The sequence below is a fragment of the Pollachius pollachius genome (genome assembly GCF_949987615.1).
Source record: "Pollachius pollachius genome assembly, chromosome: 1".
In the NCBI taxonomy this organism is placed as follows: domain Eukaryota; kingdom Metazoa; phylum Chordata; class Actinopteri; order Gadiformes; family Gadidae; genus Pollachius; species Pollachius pollachius.
The window spans coordinates 5694993-5714423 of NC_136934.1; the positions used below are offsets into that span (position 1 = coordinate 5694993).

At 44.1% G+C, this 19431-nt stretch overlaps 1 protein-coding gene across 1 annotated transcript in view; it reads left to right on the forward strand.

Annotated features, from left to right (window-relative positions):
• Positions 1-556: 556 nt before the first annotated feature.
• Positions 557-19431, forward strand: part of LOC307088325 (multiple C2 and transmembrane domain-containing protein 1-like) — a gene marked incomplete at its 5' end in the record, with an annotated part of 120439 nt that continues 101564 nt past the window's right edge. Inside the window, one exon of the mRNA XM_079754177.1 lies at positions 557-1105. Within this exon, the coding sequence (XP_079610303.1) occupies positions 557-1105 (549 nt within the window). The remainder of the gene's footprint in view (positions 1106-19431) is intronic.

Here is a 19431-nt window from a genome sequence, read left to right on the forward strand (position 1 = left end):
CAAGACATTTCGCTTGGAAATTATGCGGCTTGTATTACGCAATCGCCGGCTTTCGGCGATCAATTAGTCAGCAAGCTGGCCAGTGGGGGGCGCTATGTAGCCCAATACTTTTGAAATCAGAAGCAGTTCATTCCAATACGTTATTTAAAGCCTGTGGAAGAGTTCAGCACACACACCCTGAAGGATGTTGGACCCTAAACAACACTGAATATCCAACTATATTATTATTCTTCGCGCAAATATGCCAAAAACATAGAATGACCCAACATTGTGCAACAACTTGCGTCGCTTTAAGAACGCCAGGATAATAAAAGAAAAACGGAAGATGTTGGTCGTATCACCACCTTGCAATCACCCACTTCCCCACCTGCGAAAGACTGGTTTATTTTGAATGTGATAACAAGACTACCCACTCCTCACGTTGCGCTGGATCGGCTTGGCACTGTGATCATCATCGTCGTCAGTGGAAGAAGTGGTACTACGCTGTCTCTGCACACGTTGACATCCATTCAACACACAGAGTGGGCTCAGGCTGGCAGGTTGCTGCACAAGCACCATGGAGGACAGGACACCCAAGGAAGAGAGCAGCGGCAGCAGCAGCACCCATAAAGGACAAGAATCGCAGTCTTACCAACGGAGGATGTGGAAGAATTTCACAGGGAAAACCAAACCGTGGCTGAGCCCGAAATTGGGCTCCGAGCGTCGAAGTTCCGGAGGGGCAGATGGCAGTAAGAAGGAATCGGGTCTGTGGATGTTTAAGAGGAAAAAGAAACAGATGGACCGCGTCTTTTCGTCGTCCCAGCCCAATCTGTCCAGCGCTCATCCGCCGTCGTTCAAGGGGGGCGCGTCTCCTAGAGGTGACCCGCTCCCCGGTACCAGCGCAGGGGGTCCCATGCAGCCCCTGATGGGGGCAGCAGCCGGACCTACAGGGAGCAAGCCTGAGCTGACCACGCACGGCAGCCCCAAGCTCGCCGTCACTCAGCTGATTCTGTCCCAACAGAAGAGCTCCTCTCTCGGCTCGGCGTGCTTCGAGAAGCTGGTGGTGGACCCAGCTGTGTTGGCGTTGGGCGAGGAGGCTGAGTTGCGTAAAAACGCAAGCGACTCGGTGAGTTATGGAACCGGTGTGGTGGAACGCGTGAAGCGAAGACAGCATCCTGTCCTCGTGCAAAACACAAATGCGTACATGCATACTACACACACGTCCTCATCCAAAGAAAATTAAGTTTCAGATGCATTGAGCCAAGCACGTTTTTTATACTGGATAGTGATCAACCTACTCTGCCTCCATCACGCCATGCATCAATCACTTATATTGCTATTAAAATGATATTGATAAGCATTCTTGGTGATCCTTTTAGTTATTGGTGGCGTGCACCCGGCGGATAATGGGTTGTGATAGTGGAATTTCTTATCAGTCCTGGCGCTTGTTCAAATTGATGGTTGTGGTAAATATGCCATGCGTGCCATTTGGCTCAATTTGTTTTATAAAATATGTTGTGTCAGTGCTTATGCTTTATGTGACAATACAGAGACTGGCCCCTAGTTTGCTAGGGTTCGATTGCTCATCATCACCACCGTTTTACCACATATTCCCCAAGGGCCTTTCCCACGTTGTCTCTCACCTCTCTTTAGGCACATACTTATCCTCTAAGCTTTCACACCTAGGATAACTACAAACAAGTTCAACACCCTTCCCATGTATTCAATTATATGCTACTGTGATGTTTGTGAGAATAACAAAAAAGTAACATAAGGTTGCCCATCAGGACATGTTTATTGTGTATCCAATCCCATATCGGGATTAGGATCGATGTTACTAATATACTATTATACGGCCCGGGGGTTCCCCAATTCATGGTTGGGTTAGAACGAAACCCGCTGTCAGAGACCACCGCCTGGATTGATTCAGCCCCAAGCAGCGGCGTCATGTGAAATAAGATGTTGTCGTTCAGCTGACTACTGAAGTTTGTGCAGACTATAGCCTTTTAATCAATGAGCTTCCCCACTCTTTTTTTTTGTTTTAATCACACACCATGGCAGTTCTGTTGGTGTCATCATGTTGATTGGTGTATTTGGCAAGAGGATCATTCTTAAGTGCCCTTCTCTGGAGTGGAGTCGAGGCCATGCAATTCTCCCCCCTCCCTTGAATTGGCTGTAGAGTAGGGTGGTAAAGATGAACTCGATGGAATATCACACACTCTTAAGTGTGTGATATCCCCTAAGTCTGTCAAGCCCCTCAACGCATGAAAACCTCCTGTTTACTCCGGGATACATCCGGTGGTGAACAATGTTTTCAAGGATTGTTTCTTTTAAAGAATCGCGGGTGTTATTCCCAGTACGTTACTTTTTGGCATGGTTCACTTCTTCGGGCCATAGAGGAGCAGAGCACCCTTATGTAATGTGCGTATGTTCATGCATGTGTTTATTTTTTATATATTTGTACTGCAGTCTGTTTGTGGTATTATCTTGATTGCTTACTCATAGTACTGTATATCCTGCTGTTTACTTGGAGTTGCACAAAGGATGCAAAACACAGAAGAAAACACATAAAAAGCTACAACATAGAAATACCTATATGTTAATAAAGCAAATGTTAAGTTAATTTCAATTGTTTTGGTATACATCCACAATTATCACATCATCATCAGTTGCAAGGCAACTGAGGATTTTCTGCACATTTGTTCATAATGTTGACATCCAAGGAGCCCCTCTTTGAAAAGAAAGGCTTAATTGCGTAACAGTGATATATCTGGAGTTTCAATTTTCATTTGTAATCTACTCGCTTTTCATTGACACAAAATTCCACAGCCCCTAAAGGTAGCTCTTTAATATTCCCTGGTTATCATTCAGTGGGAGGCTACGGGATGAGAGGGAAAACAAACAAACAGAACTAACAAGACACACAGACACAGGCGTCTTAACGTTAACTGACTTTCTTTTTCCAGCTTGTTTTCTGTACAAAGATGCTGCAGTATACATGGTTGATAGATACAAATGTTCAATTATAGGCCTAATAATTTTCAACGTTGAATTTGAACATTATCGTTTAACAGTATATTTTTCCAATACTTATATATATTTTTTAATCATTTTTAAGGGACAGCTAAAGGACAGCTTGTTTTTTTCTCACTATACCAAACCAATTCTTAAATTCTACTTGTGGAACTGGAGCAACCATGAAAACAATGGCTGAATCTCATCCCAACAGGATACCCCTGAGAGCCTCGACTATTACAGAACCAAGTGTGCACTTAATGCCAGGCACACGGGTATTGTCTGTTGATGAAGGGAAAATGAACATGCCTTTAGAAGCCTACAATTAGTTTTGCTGCTCCTGGAGGCCTCCCCTCCCCTAGCTATCTTCTTCCGTCCGTTCATATGGAGAGATGTAAAATATTCAGCTCTGTTGCCGGGGATGAAGGTTTCTGTGTCATGGTAACACCACGCTATACCACACCCGTTCTTGTGTAAAACGTAAACGTCCATCGTTTCATGTTTGGTTTGACGCTTGCTTTTTCTGCCGTTCTTCTTTCTAATTGTTGAACACATGAGACCAAGTGATGTTATGGTTCACGTTCTCCTGTTACATATTTTATCATGTAAAGCAATTACAGCCTGTGTGATGCAATTAGTGATGCAGCGATAACAACACTATAACATACATATCAGTGTTCATAATATGGTGTTGCATTACACAAACTGACTTAGTTATCTGCCTTTTTTGCCAAGTCATATATTAGATGCTCTCAAGGAATACAAATATTACAGAAGAAGCTCCTGCTATGTGAAACATTGATATCAACAAGAACATTGCTATCTGTATTTAGCTGTTGTTGCATTAGACTGCAACTCTGTGGGAAGAGAGTGCTCCATATTGGCATATTATCTGGGTTGTGGCTCTGCTTGAGGAGCTTTTTTGGCTGGTGGACGACCATCACGCCTGTGGTCCCCCTTGATGGCGAAGCTGTCATTGGCATTTTAACTGAGATGGATGTCCACTGCCTCCTCCCTTGTGGGACACACCCAGCGAAAGGCTGACTGCCTGCCAGCCACACGATGGATGCTGAGCCCTTCATGGGTGTCTGGGAGTGAGAGGAGGGTGTGAAAACACAATCTCGCTAGAGAGAAAGCTTGAGTGATGCCGTCCGTGGACGTTGAAAGGTTTATGTTGCCACCTTCTGATTAAATGCCACCCTTTTGTATTTCTGGCGGGAGCCACTCCATGTTACTACCATGCATGCTGTGTTGGAGCTGCGGTGGGCACAACACAGCTTCCTGAATGTTAATGTTTGTTTGTGTGTCTCTGAAGCTGTGTAATTAATAAAAGGAAAAAGGTTGAATTTACTTCAAGGAAAACGTCCATTTATAAAAGTGCTTAGCTCAGTCCAGGTTCTGGGAGACGGCAACAGCCCCAAAAGGTCAGGCCTAGTCGGGGATTAATCAGACAGCTGAGCCTCGTCTGGGGCCTCCTGACGCAGCTCTGTCCAGACCTGATGCGTGTTGTTACACTGACCTGAACGCATGAATTTGCTCTTCTCTTTCTTTCATTCTCTCTGATAACATTACATATTGTACGATTCATACATGTGTCATTCAGCTTTATTCTCAATTCCCGAGAGGCGCTGTTCCCGAAATTGAGGTCATTCTCATGTTGAGAGCTTAATGAGATCAACGATCAATGTAACGACACTCTATCGTTCTACACAATAAGAAATTGGGTTCAAATAATGTGAGCGAGATTTGATAAGGGATCAAATCCTGTCAGTGTTTCTGAGAGAGATTACGAGAGTTGTCGTGAAGGGAGGCTAACCGGTGCCAACCTATATCCTAACTGGGGCAGGTTAGCATCAGGGCCAGTGACTTTGAGTTCAAGGTCCTGGTCCACACCTCCCAGGCCATCCATTCCACTGGCCCCCCCAGTTGCAATCGATCTCCCTGCAGCCTTGTCGCAAACGGAAATGGTGGGCAAATCCTTCAGCGGTGCTGCTGGCCAGCTGAGGAACACACTCCCACAATCACCAGAAGAGCCAACCCTCTCAACACATTTAAATCCTACTCAAAGCACACCCTTTTAAATTGGGCTATAAGGAGCTTTGAATATTTTATGGTATGGGTTTCTTGTTGCTTTTACCACTTGGGTTCAGGAGAAGGCACTATCGGAATTCAATTAATTGTTATTAGGTTCTACGACTTGGTTCCGAGAGTTAGTGGGTTGGTTGATGGAGCCTCGCCTGTGGGCATCGTTGGGTCAGGTGGCTGCCGGCTGCCTGCACCTCATTTAATGCCAAGGTAGCTCAGATAAAAGCATCGCATGAATGACTTGGCAAAGAAGAAGTTGATTAGATTATTGAATTATTGAGCCCGTTCCACCACATGAAGGTGGGACACATAACATTATTTTGTTCCTTTACATTGAGATCACAAAGTATTTTCCTTCATGTAGATGTCGTGAAGATTCATTAAACTGGAAGCTGGACTGTGTTTTTGAGATTCAAGTGTTGTTGTGTTTTGTGCTGTTTTAAGCTGCAGTGTTTCAATACATTTTACAATCACCTGCTCGGTAAGTGAAGGCCAACCTTGGGGCAAAGTGTTTGGAGACTTTTGTAAGACAATAGATTTGTTACAGTTTAAAGATGAACAGAGAAAATCAGGGCAAGAGACACTGAGCAAACATTTCCTACGCAAAAAATGACTCATCCAGAACCAGTCGGAATTCAACTGAAACTACAATTGTATCCAGAGTGTATTTGGAACAGGTTTTGATGTAAAGGAAAACGTTAATATGATCTGTTTATATTCCCCCACCCCTCCCTTCCGACGATACGGTGGCCTATACACTATTTTACTCTTGGATTAAAATGTGTGTGAAACTCCATTATAATGGAATCCTTATATGAGGCACATCGGAGGAAGCGTAAACCTCTTCGGCCCTTATAGTATAACGCCACGGTGTGTGTTAAGATTTGTTGAGCAGGAGCTTCCCCTGGCCAGCGGTTGATTTGGATGACCTCGTCTGAGAGAGGGTTCAATTTCTCTAGTAGAACCACACGGTGTGTGGCATATTTTAGATTCATATATATATGTTCACATCGCTCATTATACCACACCTACACAATGCCGATATTTTTTTATTTTTAGAAAGGGATCATAGTCATGAGTATAACACTCCTTCCTAGAACTCTTAGCCAAAAAAGATTTTTTCTAACAAATTTAAAATGCATTCTCTCTAAAGCTTTTGTCCTTTCCGGGCTACCGTAGAAACATGGCGGTGCATAATGGCGGCCCCGTGAAAGAGGACCCTCCCTAAGTAGATATAAAGGGCTAATTCTAATGAAAACATAAGTATTCCTATTTTCACAGGATTTGTAAAACATAATTATGCACATTATATTCATTCTGCTGAGTCCATTCCACACTTCACCTTTAATTGATTTGTGGGGAAGTTTTGGTGTTCCTGGCTTAATGCCTAATGTGGGCTTAGGACCCAATGGAACAGATAACCCCTCTAAAACACACCAGGCCCTAGCAGTGAGGCTCCTCTTTGCAGGGATTGCTGCAGTCTGGATATCCTTGTCCGTCTCTGACGTCTGTCGCTATCTGATCCTTATCTTAGCCAGTATGAACCTTTTGTGGAACCTGCTAAGATAAAACTTACCAGTAGCACTTTACAATAACTACAACTGTCAAGCCTTAATCAATCGTTAGTAAATAGTGAACTCCTCATTCAAATAGCATTGGTCCATGCTTGATAAATGCTGAATTCAATATGAATTCACTATGTACTACTAGTTTATGTTAATTAATGCTTCAAACTTGCAGTTATTCTAAAATGCTACCAGCTCACCTTGTTTGACAGCCAACAAAAGCCTAATTGTACACAGGCAGACTATGTACATAAGCATACACACACAAACACTCTCTGTCTGTCTGTCTCAATCCATCCATCCATCCCCAGGCACTGAAAGCGTTAGAAGCGTAGAAGTGTTTCGACGAATATTCTCAGATGGCAGATCACAGAGATATTCAAATATAGATAGACAGTCAAATCCTTTGTTAATTAAGTTTGGCTTATTGTGAATATGTCATTCTGTGACAGGAATCCTGTTCACTAATTGGATGGCTCCACTCAATGTTCATGCATGGCTATTGTTGGGCTACTGACTTTAGCTGCACTGACAAGCAGATCTTATCTCACACGCATATTGTGTCTCCTCCTCGATGGGGCGCATTGTACACTCGATGATGGCAGAAGAAGCATAGATTAAACAAATTAATTAATCAAATTACCAGGAATCCTAATGGGTTATTATTCTATGGTTTGTTCTTGATGTTATGTAACGTGATCAAAGTCATACTTTACACGTTATAGAATAATTAGCTTACCTAGGTTGAAGTATTTTCTGTTTTATACAATCACTTGTCTGCATGGTATCCGGCTTACATGATTATCTTTCTCTCCCCAAAAGCTGTTAAGGAGAACATGATGTATACCTGATGTTGAGAACTGATGGACTAGTGAGTGCATCCGTGCGTTGGTATTCCACATCTAACACAGACAATGTAGTTCCACATCGACTAATAAGGATCTCAGTACAAAGTTGGATCTGAGTATTATTTGGCTTAATGAATGCTGAAAAGATCAGTTCTATGCCATTAGGTTGGGTATGCACATTCTCGCGTCTCTCTGTGAATGTGTGAGTGTGTTGAGCGTCTGAACTAGATCCGCATTTCAGATACAAGGTTGACAGTGAGCCATGTAACCTATTCTGTCCAACATCACTTGACTGTGGTGGTGTATTTGTGTCACGTTTGGCGGTTTAAAATCTGGTATTTGCAAGCAGTAAGCTATGCACGCTCATAAGCCAACGAAGACCTTGTTTGCTTTGAAACACCAACACAGAGTGCAAACGACACTTCAGTCTATAGCAGACTGGTGAACGGCTCTGGATTGTGTCCTCTGATGATGAATGCACTGAGAAACATAAATGGACGAGAGAAAATCAGACCATCCACGCAGGTGGGCTCTCTCCGTGCACTCACAACAAACTGCATTATGATGAGTAAAAAAAGGAGTGAGGTGGGGGTCCTAATGTTAATAACATTAGCATTAGGACCCCCTAGCATAACTGATATTCTAGCTGATATTAGCATGAATGAATAGCATGCTAATAACATGGGGTTGCAGACAATAGGCCTCTTGCTCAAGACTACATACAGGTATACTGCAATCATTGCAATACCGAAGCCATAAGCACCATAAGCAGACTTACATAAAACTCCATCTTTAATTACATGCATATCGTTTACTTACACTATAATTAGTATTAAACGATTCGAGCAAGTGTCTTCCACAGCACCATCAGCTGGTTGGAGGGAGGGAGCAAGGTGCAGAGGCTGAGATAATAGAGTGCATACGACCGTTCATATGAAGATGGAGTACGGACATAAAACAACCTCTCTCTGCCCTTTTATATGGCGTCCAGCCAAGAAGGTATTAGCTGTATTTTGTGTTATCTGGCGTGAAGTAATGCTGGTTTAATTCAGCTGGAATCTATTATTATTACAGTGGTAGCTCTCTCTCTCTCTCTCTCTCTCTCTCTCTCTCTCTCTCTCTCTCTCTCTCTCTCTCTCTCGGGGGGGCACAGGGGGGGCACAAAATAGGTTTTTTTTGTTAGCGGGGGGGCACAATTACGTTTTTTTGTTATTAAAGGTGACAAACGAACAATATACTTCAGGTAAACAAAGTTTCTTTATTGACAACGCAACTCGGAATAAACTGAACGTTTATTCTGATAAAGGGTGAATATAGTAGTGAGCCCCGAACATTGGGCCCACTGTAGTGATCTTCCCACAGAGGGCTCACCCCAGTGTTAGAGCAGGGAAACGCCCCGAGGGCCCGGCTAAATACAGGGAGGCCACTGCTCCTCTCGGCCGCCCCAGGATGGAGCTTGTGGTGTTGCTGCGTCCCAGTCAGCCAAGGCGGTCTCTCGGTCTCATTTCCCCTCAAGCGTGGAACAAACAGTGAAATGGTTATTCTAGAATAACATCTAAGGGGTCTTTGTGTCTTTCGAACAACATGTCTTATGCAAATGTCTATTACAAAGGCAAATATAAAGGTAAGGGGTCAGGGAGGATCCTCTCAACTGAGTTGTGGAAAGCTTCCACCTGTCATTCTGCTGTGTGGACAGCACTGGACTTTTAATGCCTTGCGTTTGATCATTTCCTCAAAGATTTTGGCGAGTTTTTATTCTCATTTAATGTTGATTCTTTAGCCTGCTAATAATACAAATTCCATAGTAGGACTTTCAAATGAAAAAAGCAAAAAGCAACTCTGTAGAGCTGTGGTTCTCTGAAAAAATTGAGAAGCTGGACGACAAGAAACCTATAGTAGGTCAGATGAAAAGGATATTATCAATGAGCCGAAAAGCAGAAGAGACCGGAGAGGAAAGTGTTGGAGCCCAGGTGGAGGAAGCAGAGGTGAGCTCAACTGCACTACAGGTAAACAAGTCGCTTATTTACACCTACACATATTACTGGATTCAAACATGTTCTTTCCCCACCCAGTCGGCAGAAGGAAACGTAGCTATTTTTATGTTTCTGCAAACAACGGAAACGCTGATTGTCAAATCTTTTTCAAGCAAAAAATAAAATAAATAAATAAATACAGTAAAATAAACACTTAATAATAGTTCTATATTTAAGGCTAATCCAGTAAATGGAAACCAGCATCTCTTGTCCACAAAGAGAAAATAGTCTTGAAAAACGGAGGCTTGCAGAGACTTCTGCTAGAACAAACGTAGCAGCTTTGGTTACATAAAGTGTAAACGATATGGAAGCGTGAAAAAATACTGAGCACAGCAGAGAAAAGGCTCTGGTTAAAATTAACAGTCGAGAAAAAGCCTAAGGTTAATCCGATAACAGAGTCCAGTAGTCCCACAGTACCTGAATGTAACCACTGAAAACACCCCCCCAAACACTGCTTGAGGCCAGAGACATTAACTCTGCTGTAAAAGGTTAGAGAGAGCAGAGACCTTTGGGAGGTATCATTTCAGAGGTATCAATAAATGCGCTCGCTAGGCTCAGATGTTGCAGTGATCACAAGGTAGGCTTTGGCCATCTAGGCAAGCAGAGGAAAGGTGTGTTCATTGTCCTTCCATCACTCCAGCTGACTGCCACTAAGGGGAGTGGATGGCATATTCCTGTCTAATTCAGTTTGTTTTGCCACCTCGCTGTTGGTCTCCTTCATCGGATCGACAGCAGCTAATGTGTTTCCAAAGAGTTCTTTCAGCGTGGTCTTCTTTGAAGGAGGCTTGGTGTTCAACTCCAGGCCCTTCTTGGGTGCTCACTAGTCTTCCTCCTCTGTGATGCTGGTCTAAAAATAAAAATCAATAAAAGAACGGGGACCATCTCATAGTTTTCTTTATTGCTAGTTTTGTTTTAGTGGTTGTGCTGTTCTTTAAGGCCTTATAGCTTGATAGTTGAATCAAAAAATGAAAAATATTTAGGCTGATCTCATCGTCTAGCCAGGGTTTGCAAACCTATACGCAAAGCTATGCATGCTGCACATGCAGTGTGTGAGTGTGAGATTTCAATTGAACACACCTGATTCATCTGGGGAAGAAGATCTTCAGCTTTCTTCTATATGAGGGCGTAGTTTGCAGGTATAGGGCAGTGCTAACCAGAAGATCGTCTTTGTACACCTCACCAGAGTACTGACCTAAGATATCTTCCAGAACGGCGCTCTTCAAACTCTCTACGATGGGGGGGTCCCCCTCATAGGGGGTGACATGCTCTTCCCCATCATGCACACGAGCGGCACAATCGGTGATACAGTAGGCTGCTTCTCCTCAAAACTGTTGTAGCAGTCTTTAGTGGGTTCAGCACCGTTCCAGTGCTGTCATCAGTGCACATCAAATGCTCCATTGATACATTGGAAACACAAGCCGTTGCTATAAATGAATCTTAATTCATAGGCAAGAGATAGAAACTTCTCGAAATTCTCAGCAAAAGGGGTACCGTAACCCTAACTCAAATCTCGGATATGTTGTTCCCGGGACCTCAATCCCATATGTAAGCATCACTAAATGGCTGAATTGCCCTGCAAAGGTGATACTTCCTCATCTGGGTTTGTGGTAATTACACTTTACATAGAACTCATAAACTGGTAAGCAACGTGAACTGTGCTTACATTAATGTTCCTCATCACAGCTTCCCTTTCCTGTCACAGGAACCTCATTATATCATTTAACAACATTGTTCCACATATTTCAAGCAATGCAAGGTGAAAAGCAAATCAAATGTCCATCCTTTTAAAGATTAAATGTCGCGAATCCATCTGTTGATTAAACATGTTTGGTCTAATATACCTCATGTCATGCTGACTCACTTGACAACTGGTTCTCTTTCAGGGCAGCATGATTAATTCTGAGCACCACTAGCCTAAGACCATTCCATTTATCTTTCGCCGGTTAGGATTCGGCGAAGCCTTACTATTGCAATGCACACCCGTCTGCGTCAGACATTTGTCTCAGCCCTCTTTCTAGTGGGGGAAAACCTTGCATGCTGTGACTGCGTTATCGATGCTGCTCTGTTCCGGGACTCCAAGGCTCTTAGTGCCACCTACTGGTACCAAAGAGAAGTGCCTTTCTCCTGTGACCATGTTTGAGTCAGAGAAGATTGATCGATGATTAGGTTCAGTGATGCAGCAACGCCAAGGTCTGCAATGGCACTTAAACCCCTCAGATTAACTTTAGAACTGCTGACCTCAGCTCTCTACACATTATGTCTCTTCAGATTTAAAGATGCAATCATACTTAAGATTGAAAATGATGCATTGATTGGAACGTATTGTTATTGTGCATGATTCATACATAATTTAAGTGATTGCACTAGATTGCATTAGATCATTTTTCTAAATACTAATATTGTGGCTCCATTTCTCGTTTACTGAAATGAGGTTGCTTGGCCTAAACTTTTTTTTTCTTTCATACCGTTTGCCCTGAGCTCTTCAGCCAAGCAAACAGAAAATAGGAGTTTTACATTTCTTAAAATGTGTGTATATTTGACTATCATTTGCATATACTGTCCAGCTTGTGTGTGTGTGTGTGTGTGTACACTATGTACATTTATGCTGTGCAATGTGTAAATGTCCACCCACACGTCTACTGTGAGAAACTGTAGAATTGTGTACAGACAGCATGTCGTGTCAGTTTAGTTAGGCTACATAATGCCATCTCCCCTGAAGCTCCCGGGTTAAGCAATGAGCTGTACTGGTGTGTGTGTGTGTGTGTGTGTGTGTGTGTGTGTGTGGAGGTGTCGTCCCTTGGTGTAGAGGCGTCCCCCACCATGCTGATCTTACTTCAGCCGGGCTGCAGACCCCTGCAGGCGGCCCCAGCTGGTTCTCTCCTATAAAGACTGATGCTATTCAGACGTGTGACAATATGCACATTGCCATCATAGGAGTCACCACACTGTACTTGGGGAGGGGGGGGGTCAAGGAGAGGTTTGGCAACGCATTTACCTCAGGGATGTTTTTTTTGCAAGGTTTGTCCCGAAATATAATACTCAGAGAGAGGGAGGGGGGTTTGATGGTTATACAGGGAAACGAGACTCGGTTTTAATATTAACGGAAAGAAGAACTTTGACGTTGTTCTTGTTCCACTGCTCCCATTGGCCGGACCATCAATCACATGGGTGGGAACAGGGAGCAGTGCTGACCCACTATGACACACCCATTAAAATCACATCAGATCAAGAGGAGAACACGGAAACAAAGGCAAGGGAGGGAGGGAGGCAGACATGGCTGGAAGCAGGATGCAATTATTTTTATTCAAATTCAGTATTATATCATCACTGTTTTAGTCTGCTCTGGTATTTTAATTGAAGGTACCTTTTTTTCATGCAGTTGAAACAGAAATATCTCATGCAACTGTTTTCAGTCGTCAGAAGTACCTCTTCGACCTCTTCCTCCAGGGTCATCCACTTCTTATCGTTGATGCCGTTTAACCACCTCTTCATTCTTCTAAAGGTTCTAAGCGTCTGCATCTGCGTGACGATGCCATTGGCGTTACCCACTGTGGTGGAACGGGCCCCTGAGTCACCCGTTGCTTCAGGCAGCGTTTGGCTCAGGGTTTCCTTCATAGGCATTGAACACACCGGGTGCTGGCAGGGACGTGGGGGCTTAACACCCCGCCCCTTCTCCGTATCCTTCTTATTTCCCCCCATCTCCTGGTTGTCCATCCAGGTCTTCCACTGTCTCTCCATCAGCCTTGCCTCTTCCTCTTCTCGTCGTTCCTGAAGACTCCTTATGGCCTCCTCCTCCTCCTCCTCCTCCTCCTCCTCTTCCTCCTCACCTGACTCTAGATTTGTTCCCTTGAGTCTGTCCGTCGCGGACGGCTTTGCTCCAGGGCTGGGGGGGCTCGGAGGGCTCCGGGGCCTCCACGTGCTCCGCCACACGTGGAGGACGCGTCTGAAGCGGGCCAGGTTCCCCCGGTGAGCCCTCCACACGGCCGCTACCTCCATCCGCAGGGCCTCGGCCTGGATCGCCCTCATGGTGTCCTCCAGCTCCTCATGCATCCCCTGCTCGTCCAATGACAAACCGTGGTGGTCCGTGGGGGTCCGGTCCCAGCATGCCAGGTCTTCCTCATTCCGCACTTTCAAGTCCTCGTCATCCTCCTCCTCCTCCTCCTCCTCCTCCTCCTCCTCCTTCTCCTCCCAATCCTCTTCCTCCTCCTCCTCTTCCAGCATCCTGCAAGCCCAGGAGCATTCCAGCGTCTCCAACAGTTTCCTCGTGGCCTCTTTGTTGCCCCACAGCTCCAGCAGCTTTAAGCTCAGGTCCAGACGTGCTTCTCCGTCCACCTGCCGGGACTCTGTCGCCTCCACCTCCACCTCCACTCTAGGATGGTTTGGTACGGCGCCTCTGGGATGGTTTGGTGCGGCGCCACTGGGTCCCCCGGGGGCTTCCTTAGTCGTGTCCTCCATGACTGTGTGCGAACTGGCCCCTCTGCGATTCCTCTCTCTTGGCATCACCTCCATCCCCTTCTCCACCACCTGCTCCACCATGGTCTCTCTCAGCTTGGGGTCAGGATTGTGCAGAGGCAGGCTGTAGATCTCCTCTCTCCGGCCACACCCCTTGGTGAGGAACCCCTGTTGAAGGGGCCTGATAGGTTGGCCCTGGCGGGTCGTCACCAAATCGGTGAGCTGATCCGAACTCAAGAGGCTGCGCACCTTTGTCTGTTGTCTGGACCTGTGACGTCGTGTAGGCAAAGAATAGGTTGGTTTTTATAGACTATTGTTTGATGATTCAGGTGTATTTATTTGAATTTACATATTTATGTATTGAAATGTATAACATTATCTAGCTGATGTTAATAATAACAACCAATGAAATTACAACATTGTGTGATTTTTTTCTGGTGTTTTTTTACTCTTCCTTTTTAAGCTACTTGTATGCATGTATTGTGTTTTGTTGTTGAATTGTTGGAATTTCATTGGAAATGGTGATTAAAGTAGAGACCAAGTTTCAACCGAGTAGCAGTCAAAGTGAGGTGTTGAGTGTCCCTTCCTGTCACACAGGATTGAGGCAGTTACCTGGAACAGATGAAAGGAGGCCACTTCCTGTCCCCAGACTCTGCCATGAGGCTATCTTCGCAGTTCTAAGCCTTTTTAGAGAAAGGGAATTGTAGTTTGATCATAAAGAAAACAACATTATTTAGGAAGGTCAATAACGTTTGGTTATGTTTTCCCTTAGTATAAAAATAAGGCCTGAAAGAATATTAATTTAAAGATGGGTTTGAACATAAACATTGAAAGGGTCTTATCTGATTTAATTTAGCTTCTTATTTAACCATACCTCTATCTTTAACCATATATGGCATATTATAGCTATATATGATATAATATTATTATTAATATTTATATTTATAAAATAGTATTATAGGATTTATAATTACTACAGCTTTATAGAAGTATTATTGCTCTGCAGCTCAGACTTTTTTCCCTTCATACTTGTTTCATGTTACTGGCAGCAAGAATCTCGAAGTGTATGATTGGCAAACACAAAGTCAGCCAGAAGTAGTAAACTGTGAAACTTCAAATCAACACCTTGTGCCCTAGCCAATGTAAAAACACTGATATTAATATCCCCTTCTGCAAGCTTTACCGACCCAAACAAATTCGATTTTTATAAATGTACAAATTAAATGATATACTTTTGGTTGAATATCTCTCTGACAAAACAGGCAGCCAGACATGCCTTGTCCCCTTGTATGTTGGGTTTCCAGCCCTGGATCTGTGCCGTCTCCCCCCAGAAGTTCTGCCATTACGTACAGGACTGCTGGATCCGAGAGGACTCTAAAGCAACCGTCAATAACCTTTCTCAGTGACTTACCTGGCACTTTTGTAGAAGAAAATGCGTTCATTTTTCTCTTTCTCTTTTTATGTTTTCAATTTACAGAAGTGAGTTGGAACACAACACACTCATCTCCACAACGATGGAAAGCTCTGAGTTGCCATGGTTCTCAGAACGTTTGTGTTTATGTTTGATCGGTCCATAACTCTTTATGGGTCTGCATTCTTTCAATGATGGACACTTCTCACTCTAAACCAGAAACAAATCAATGGCCGTACAAACCCAACATTATCAACAACTGACTTTCAACCATCATTTTCCTTTACAACGCAAAAACATGCAAAGCAGTGCAGACATATTTATGGTCGAAGAAACCCCCATAACGTTATGGATGAAAGTAAATCATATCTGATCATTGTTGGTAACTGTTGTATAAGTGGAGTAAACCACTCTGCGGTGTCCCACTTCTATAACAGGATGATGTGTGACCGCATCATAATGAATTGAATTTATATAGCGCTTTTTTAGACACTCAAAGACGCTTTACAGTGAAGGGGGGACCTCACTAACCACCACCAGTGTGTAGCACCCACTTGGGTGATGCATGGCAGCCAATCTGCGCCAGAACGCTCACCACACACCAGCTTGAGGTGGAGAGTAAGGGAATTAGTGAGTCAGCCCATTATACAGGAGGATGATTAGGGGGCCGGTTTGAATGAGCCTGGTTGGGCCAGGACACCGGGGAAACCCCTACTCTTTGCGATAATTTCCCTGGGATCTTTTATGACCTCAGTGAGTCAGGACCTCGGTTTTACGTCTCCTCCGAAGGACGGGATGGTTTCATGGTTTATTCCTGATCTAACTGCGCTTCTTGACCACAGCCTTCCCTACAGCTCCTCGTGGGTAGGTCCCAGAGACCGCTGTGTGTCGTATCATCAGAGAACGTGCCCTGACTATTACACAGTCCACACAGTGCAGAATGCATGGCTGACCCTATTAGTCTGATGAAAGCCATGTCTCTATATCTACATCAAAATGATATCTGATCCTGTGGGTTCCTCTAGGTCTGTGAGAGCAACATTTGGACAGATTTAGGATGAGGCTCATAATGACCCCCGGAATGGTTTCCTATTCCCCTTGGAGGCCGACGGTCTCTTGTTTAATTGTGTCCCAACAGCTGCCCGCTATTTCTACATTACAAGAGGCCGGCCATGCCGCGTGCCTAGTCACTTGTTTACTGCTTTCTCAGGGGTGCCGGAGCCCTCTTTATTACCTGCCTTCTTGATCTATGAGTCCATCTTTTTGTCACTGTATCTTTCGTATTGATTGGCCCTATTCTGTGTGTTGCTCTGTCTCTCACTCTCGTTTGTCTCTCCTTCCTCCTCCCACCTCCATCTCACTATTTCTGTTCTCAACCTTTGAAGATAGGAATTGTGTATCTGTGGTGGCCAAGCTCCTCTGGGGGTGTCGATAGTGATGTAATGCTGTTTACTGCTGCCAGGTCCGTGATAGAAGCCTGTCTGTCCTTGAAGGAACCGGGTCATGTTTTTACCGGTTTTTCCTTCGTGGTCCCCTCTGAGGCTTTTAAAGCAAAGGGCAGGAAACCTATAAACGAGCACCTCAACTTTTGACACGTCAGCTTTATTTCCGGGGTGAAATGCCAAATCTATTGTTGTGCATGCATGCGGGCACACACACACGGCCGCACAACACGCACACACATGCACACGTACAGACACACACGGACGCACACACACACGGGCACGGGCACACACACACACGGGCACACACACACACAGACACACACACACAAAAATACACAGGCACGGGCACACACACACGGACACACACACACGGGCCCAGGCACACACACACACACAGCTTGTTCTCTCTGGGCTTCAGTCCTCCCACGACGCTGCATTTCTGTGTAATTATTTTCTGGATTCTACATACTCACTCTCCCACAGTTATGATGTTGGAGCCAGTGGTGAGTAGCTTGTTTATAAAGATGCATGTACTATACTTACACCATGGTACTAATACATGTTGAGCTGGTGAGTATCATATGACAATTGATGAACACAACAAATGGTGTCTTATTGCATTAACATTGTTACCCAACCCTAACCCTGAGTGAATTGCTTAGGCTTAATTAATTTAATAATCACCACATCATTGCTTGGTTGCTGCATGTCTTTCTTAGCAGGACACTTGTTGGCCGGTATGATGTGGCTGTGGCAGGTTCCACCGCGGATAAGAATAGTGTGGATTTCTTTGGTTTTCTTGTCTTAGATGACAGCCCCTGAAAACACTTCTCTGTTTCTGATTACTTGCTGCTTGTTAGTGCATGTTCCCACTTAATGTCGTACTTTCAGGTTTTCACTTCCCTTGCACTGTTTTAATTTATTTCTCGGCTCCGCTCTGTTTTTGTGTTCTTCATATTAAGTATATTTTTGAAGATAGGATGTGCAGCAAAGTTCATTTCGCTGGCATGGTTGGGTCTTGCTTTATGTAACAAAAACGTTACATGCTGAGCTATGATTCAGAATAGCTTCAGGGCACAATGGGTGCTGTCTTTATGCTTGTTTGACCGAGGCTTGTGTGTTTTTCTGTGTGTGTGTGTATGTGTGTGTGTGTGTGTGTGTGTACACTGTGTACATTTATGCTGTGCAATTTGTAAATGTCCACCCACACGCCTACTGTGAGAAACTAGAATTGAGAATTGACAGCATGTCATGTCAGTGTAGTCAGGCTACATTATAATCTCTCCCAGGTTAAGCGATGAGCTAACAAACTAAAGGGCTGACTAGCCATGAAGTCATCTGACAGGGTAGCTTTCCATCATTCTCTCCCAGTGCATGTTGGTGGTATTGTGCTTCTGAGGCAGAGTTGTATTAAAGCAGAACACTATGGTAATGAGGTCCCTCAACATTGTTCAGATAGAAATCAGATGGGATTCTACTACGTAGAGAGAGAGAGAGAGAGAGAGAGAGGGAGAGGGAGAGGGAGAGGGAGAGGGAATTGTCGATAAAAAAAGAAAAAAAGAAGGCATGACTTTAATCCGCCATCTGTTTAGCCTCTGTCTCCTCCTCCTGCCCTCGGCGATGATATTTAATCATGGAACCTCTCAAGGTGGCCATATCCGATACCACCTGGTTGATATATACTTTGTATTCACTGCTCACACACACAGCGTGTGAGCAGCAACAACTACCTATTATAGTGTAGTAGAGGTAATTGTCAAAATAGCAGAGAGACTCATCTTTGCAAGGAAAATATTTCCTAATCCTCAATATTTAGACTACTTGATTTCATTCAATTCTACCCACAAAACTATTCTGGGCCTTCAAAATCCTCTCGATCAAGCAACTCTCAGATGCCCAACGGCAAAGGTCAAACTCATCTATAGTCTGCTGAAGATGGGTGGTGAACCGAATTGTTTGCCATAATGCAGTTTCTCTCCTGAGAAGACAACAACAATAGTGCATACAATGAGTGCATACAGTATGCATCTCGACAGGGAGATAATCCTTCTTATTCATGTTATGTTACGCGTGATGCATGTGTACTAGATGCATATGTTCATATGTAACAACGTGTGTGTGTGTGGGAGTGGGTGTTTTTGCTTGAAAGCTGCATGGGCTACTGCCATTTTATTATTGTGTGAAGAAGAATTCTAGTACTTAGTAGTATCGATTATATACTATATATATATCCAAATACTGCTATCCATATAATACGGCGAGACACTTTATACTGTAGGCCTTTCCCACCTGGTACTATATAACAATTCCAACAGTTCAGCTAACCCCAGTGCGTGGGAAGTGCCGCGCTGGTTCTAATCACAGTAGCTAGTGGACCAGGACAGATTATCATAAAGAATGATGTTAATCTCTTTTTTTATCTCTTGAATATGCATACCTTATTCCATGTATATTACGCATTGATAGAGAGAAGCCATTATGGCCCCAGTTTCAGGAGCTTGGAGTGTAAATGCAGCATGTTATTATAGAACAATATGGTGACTTGTGGGTAGTTGTTGTAATTGTAGTTACATGAACCGCACACGAATCAGTGGGGGA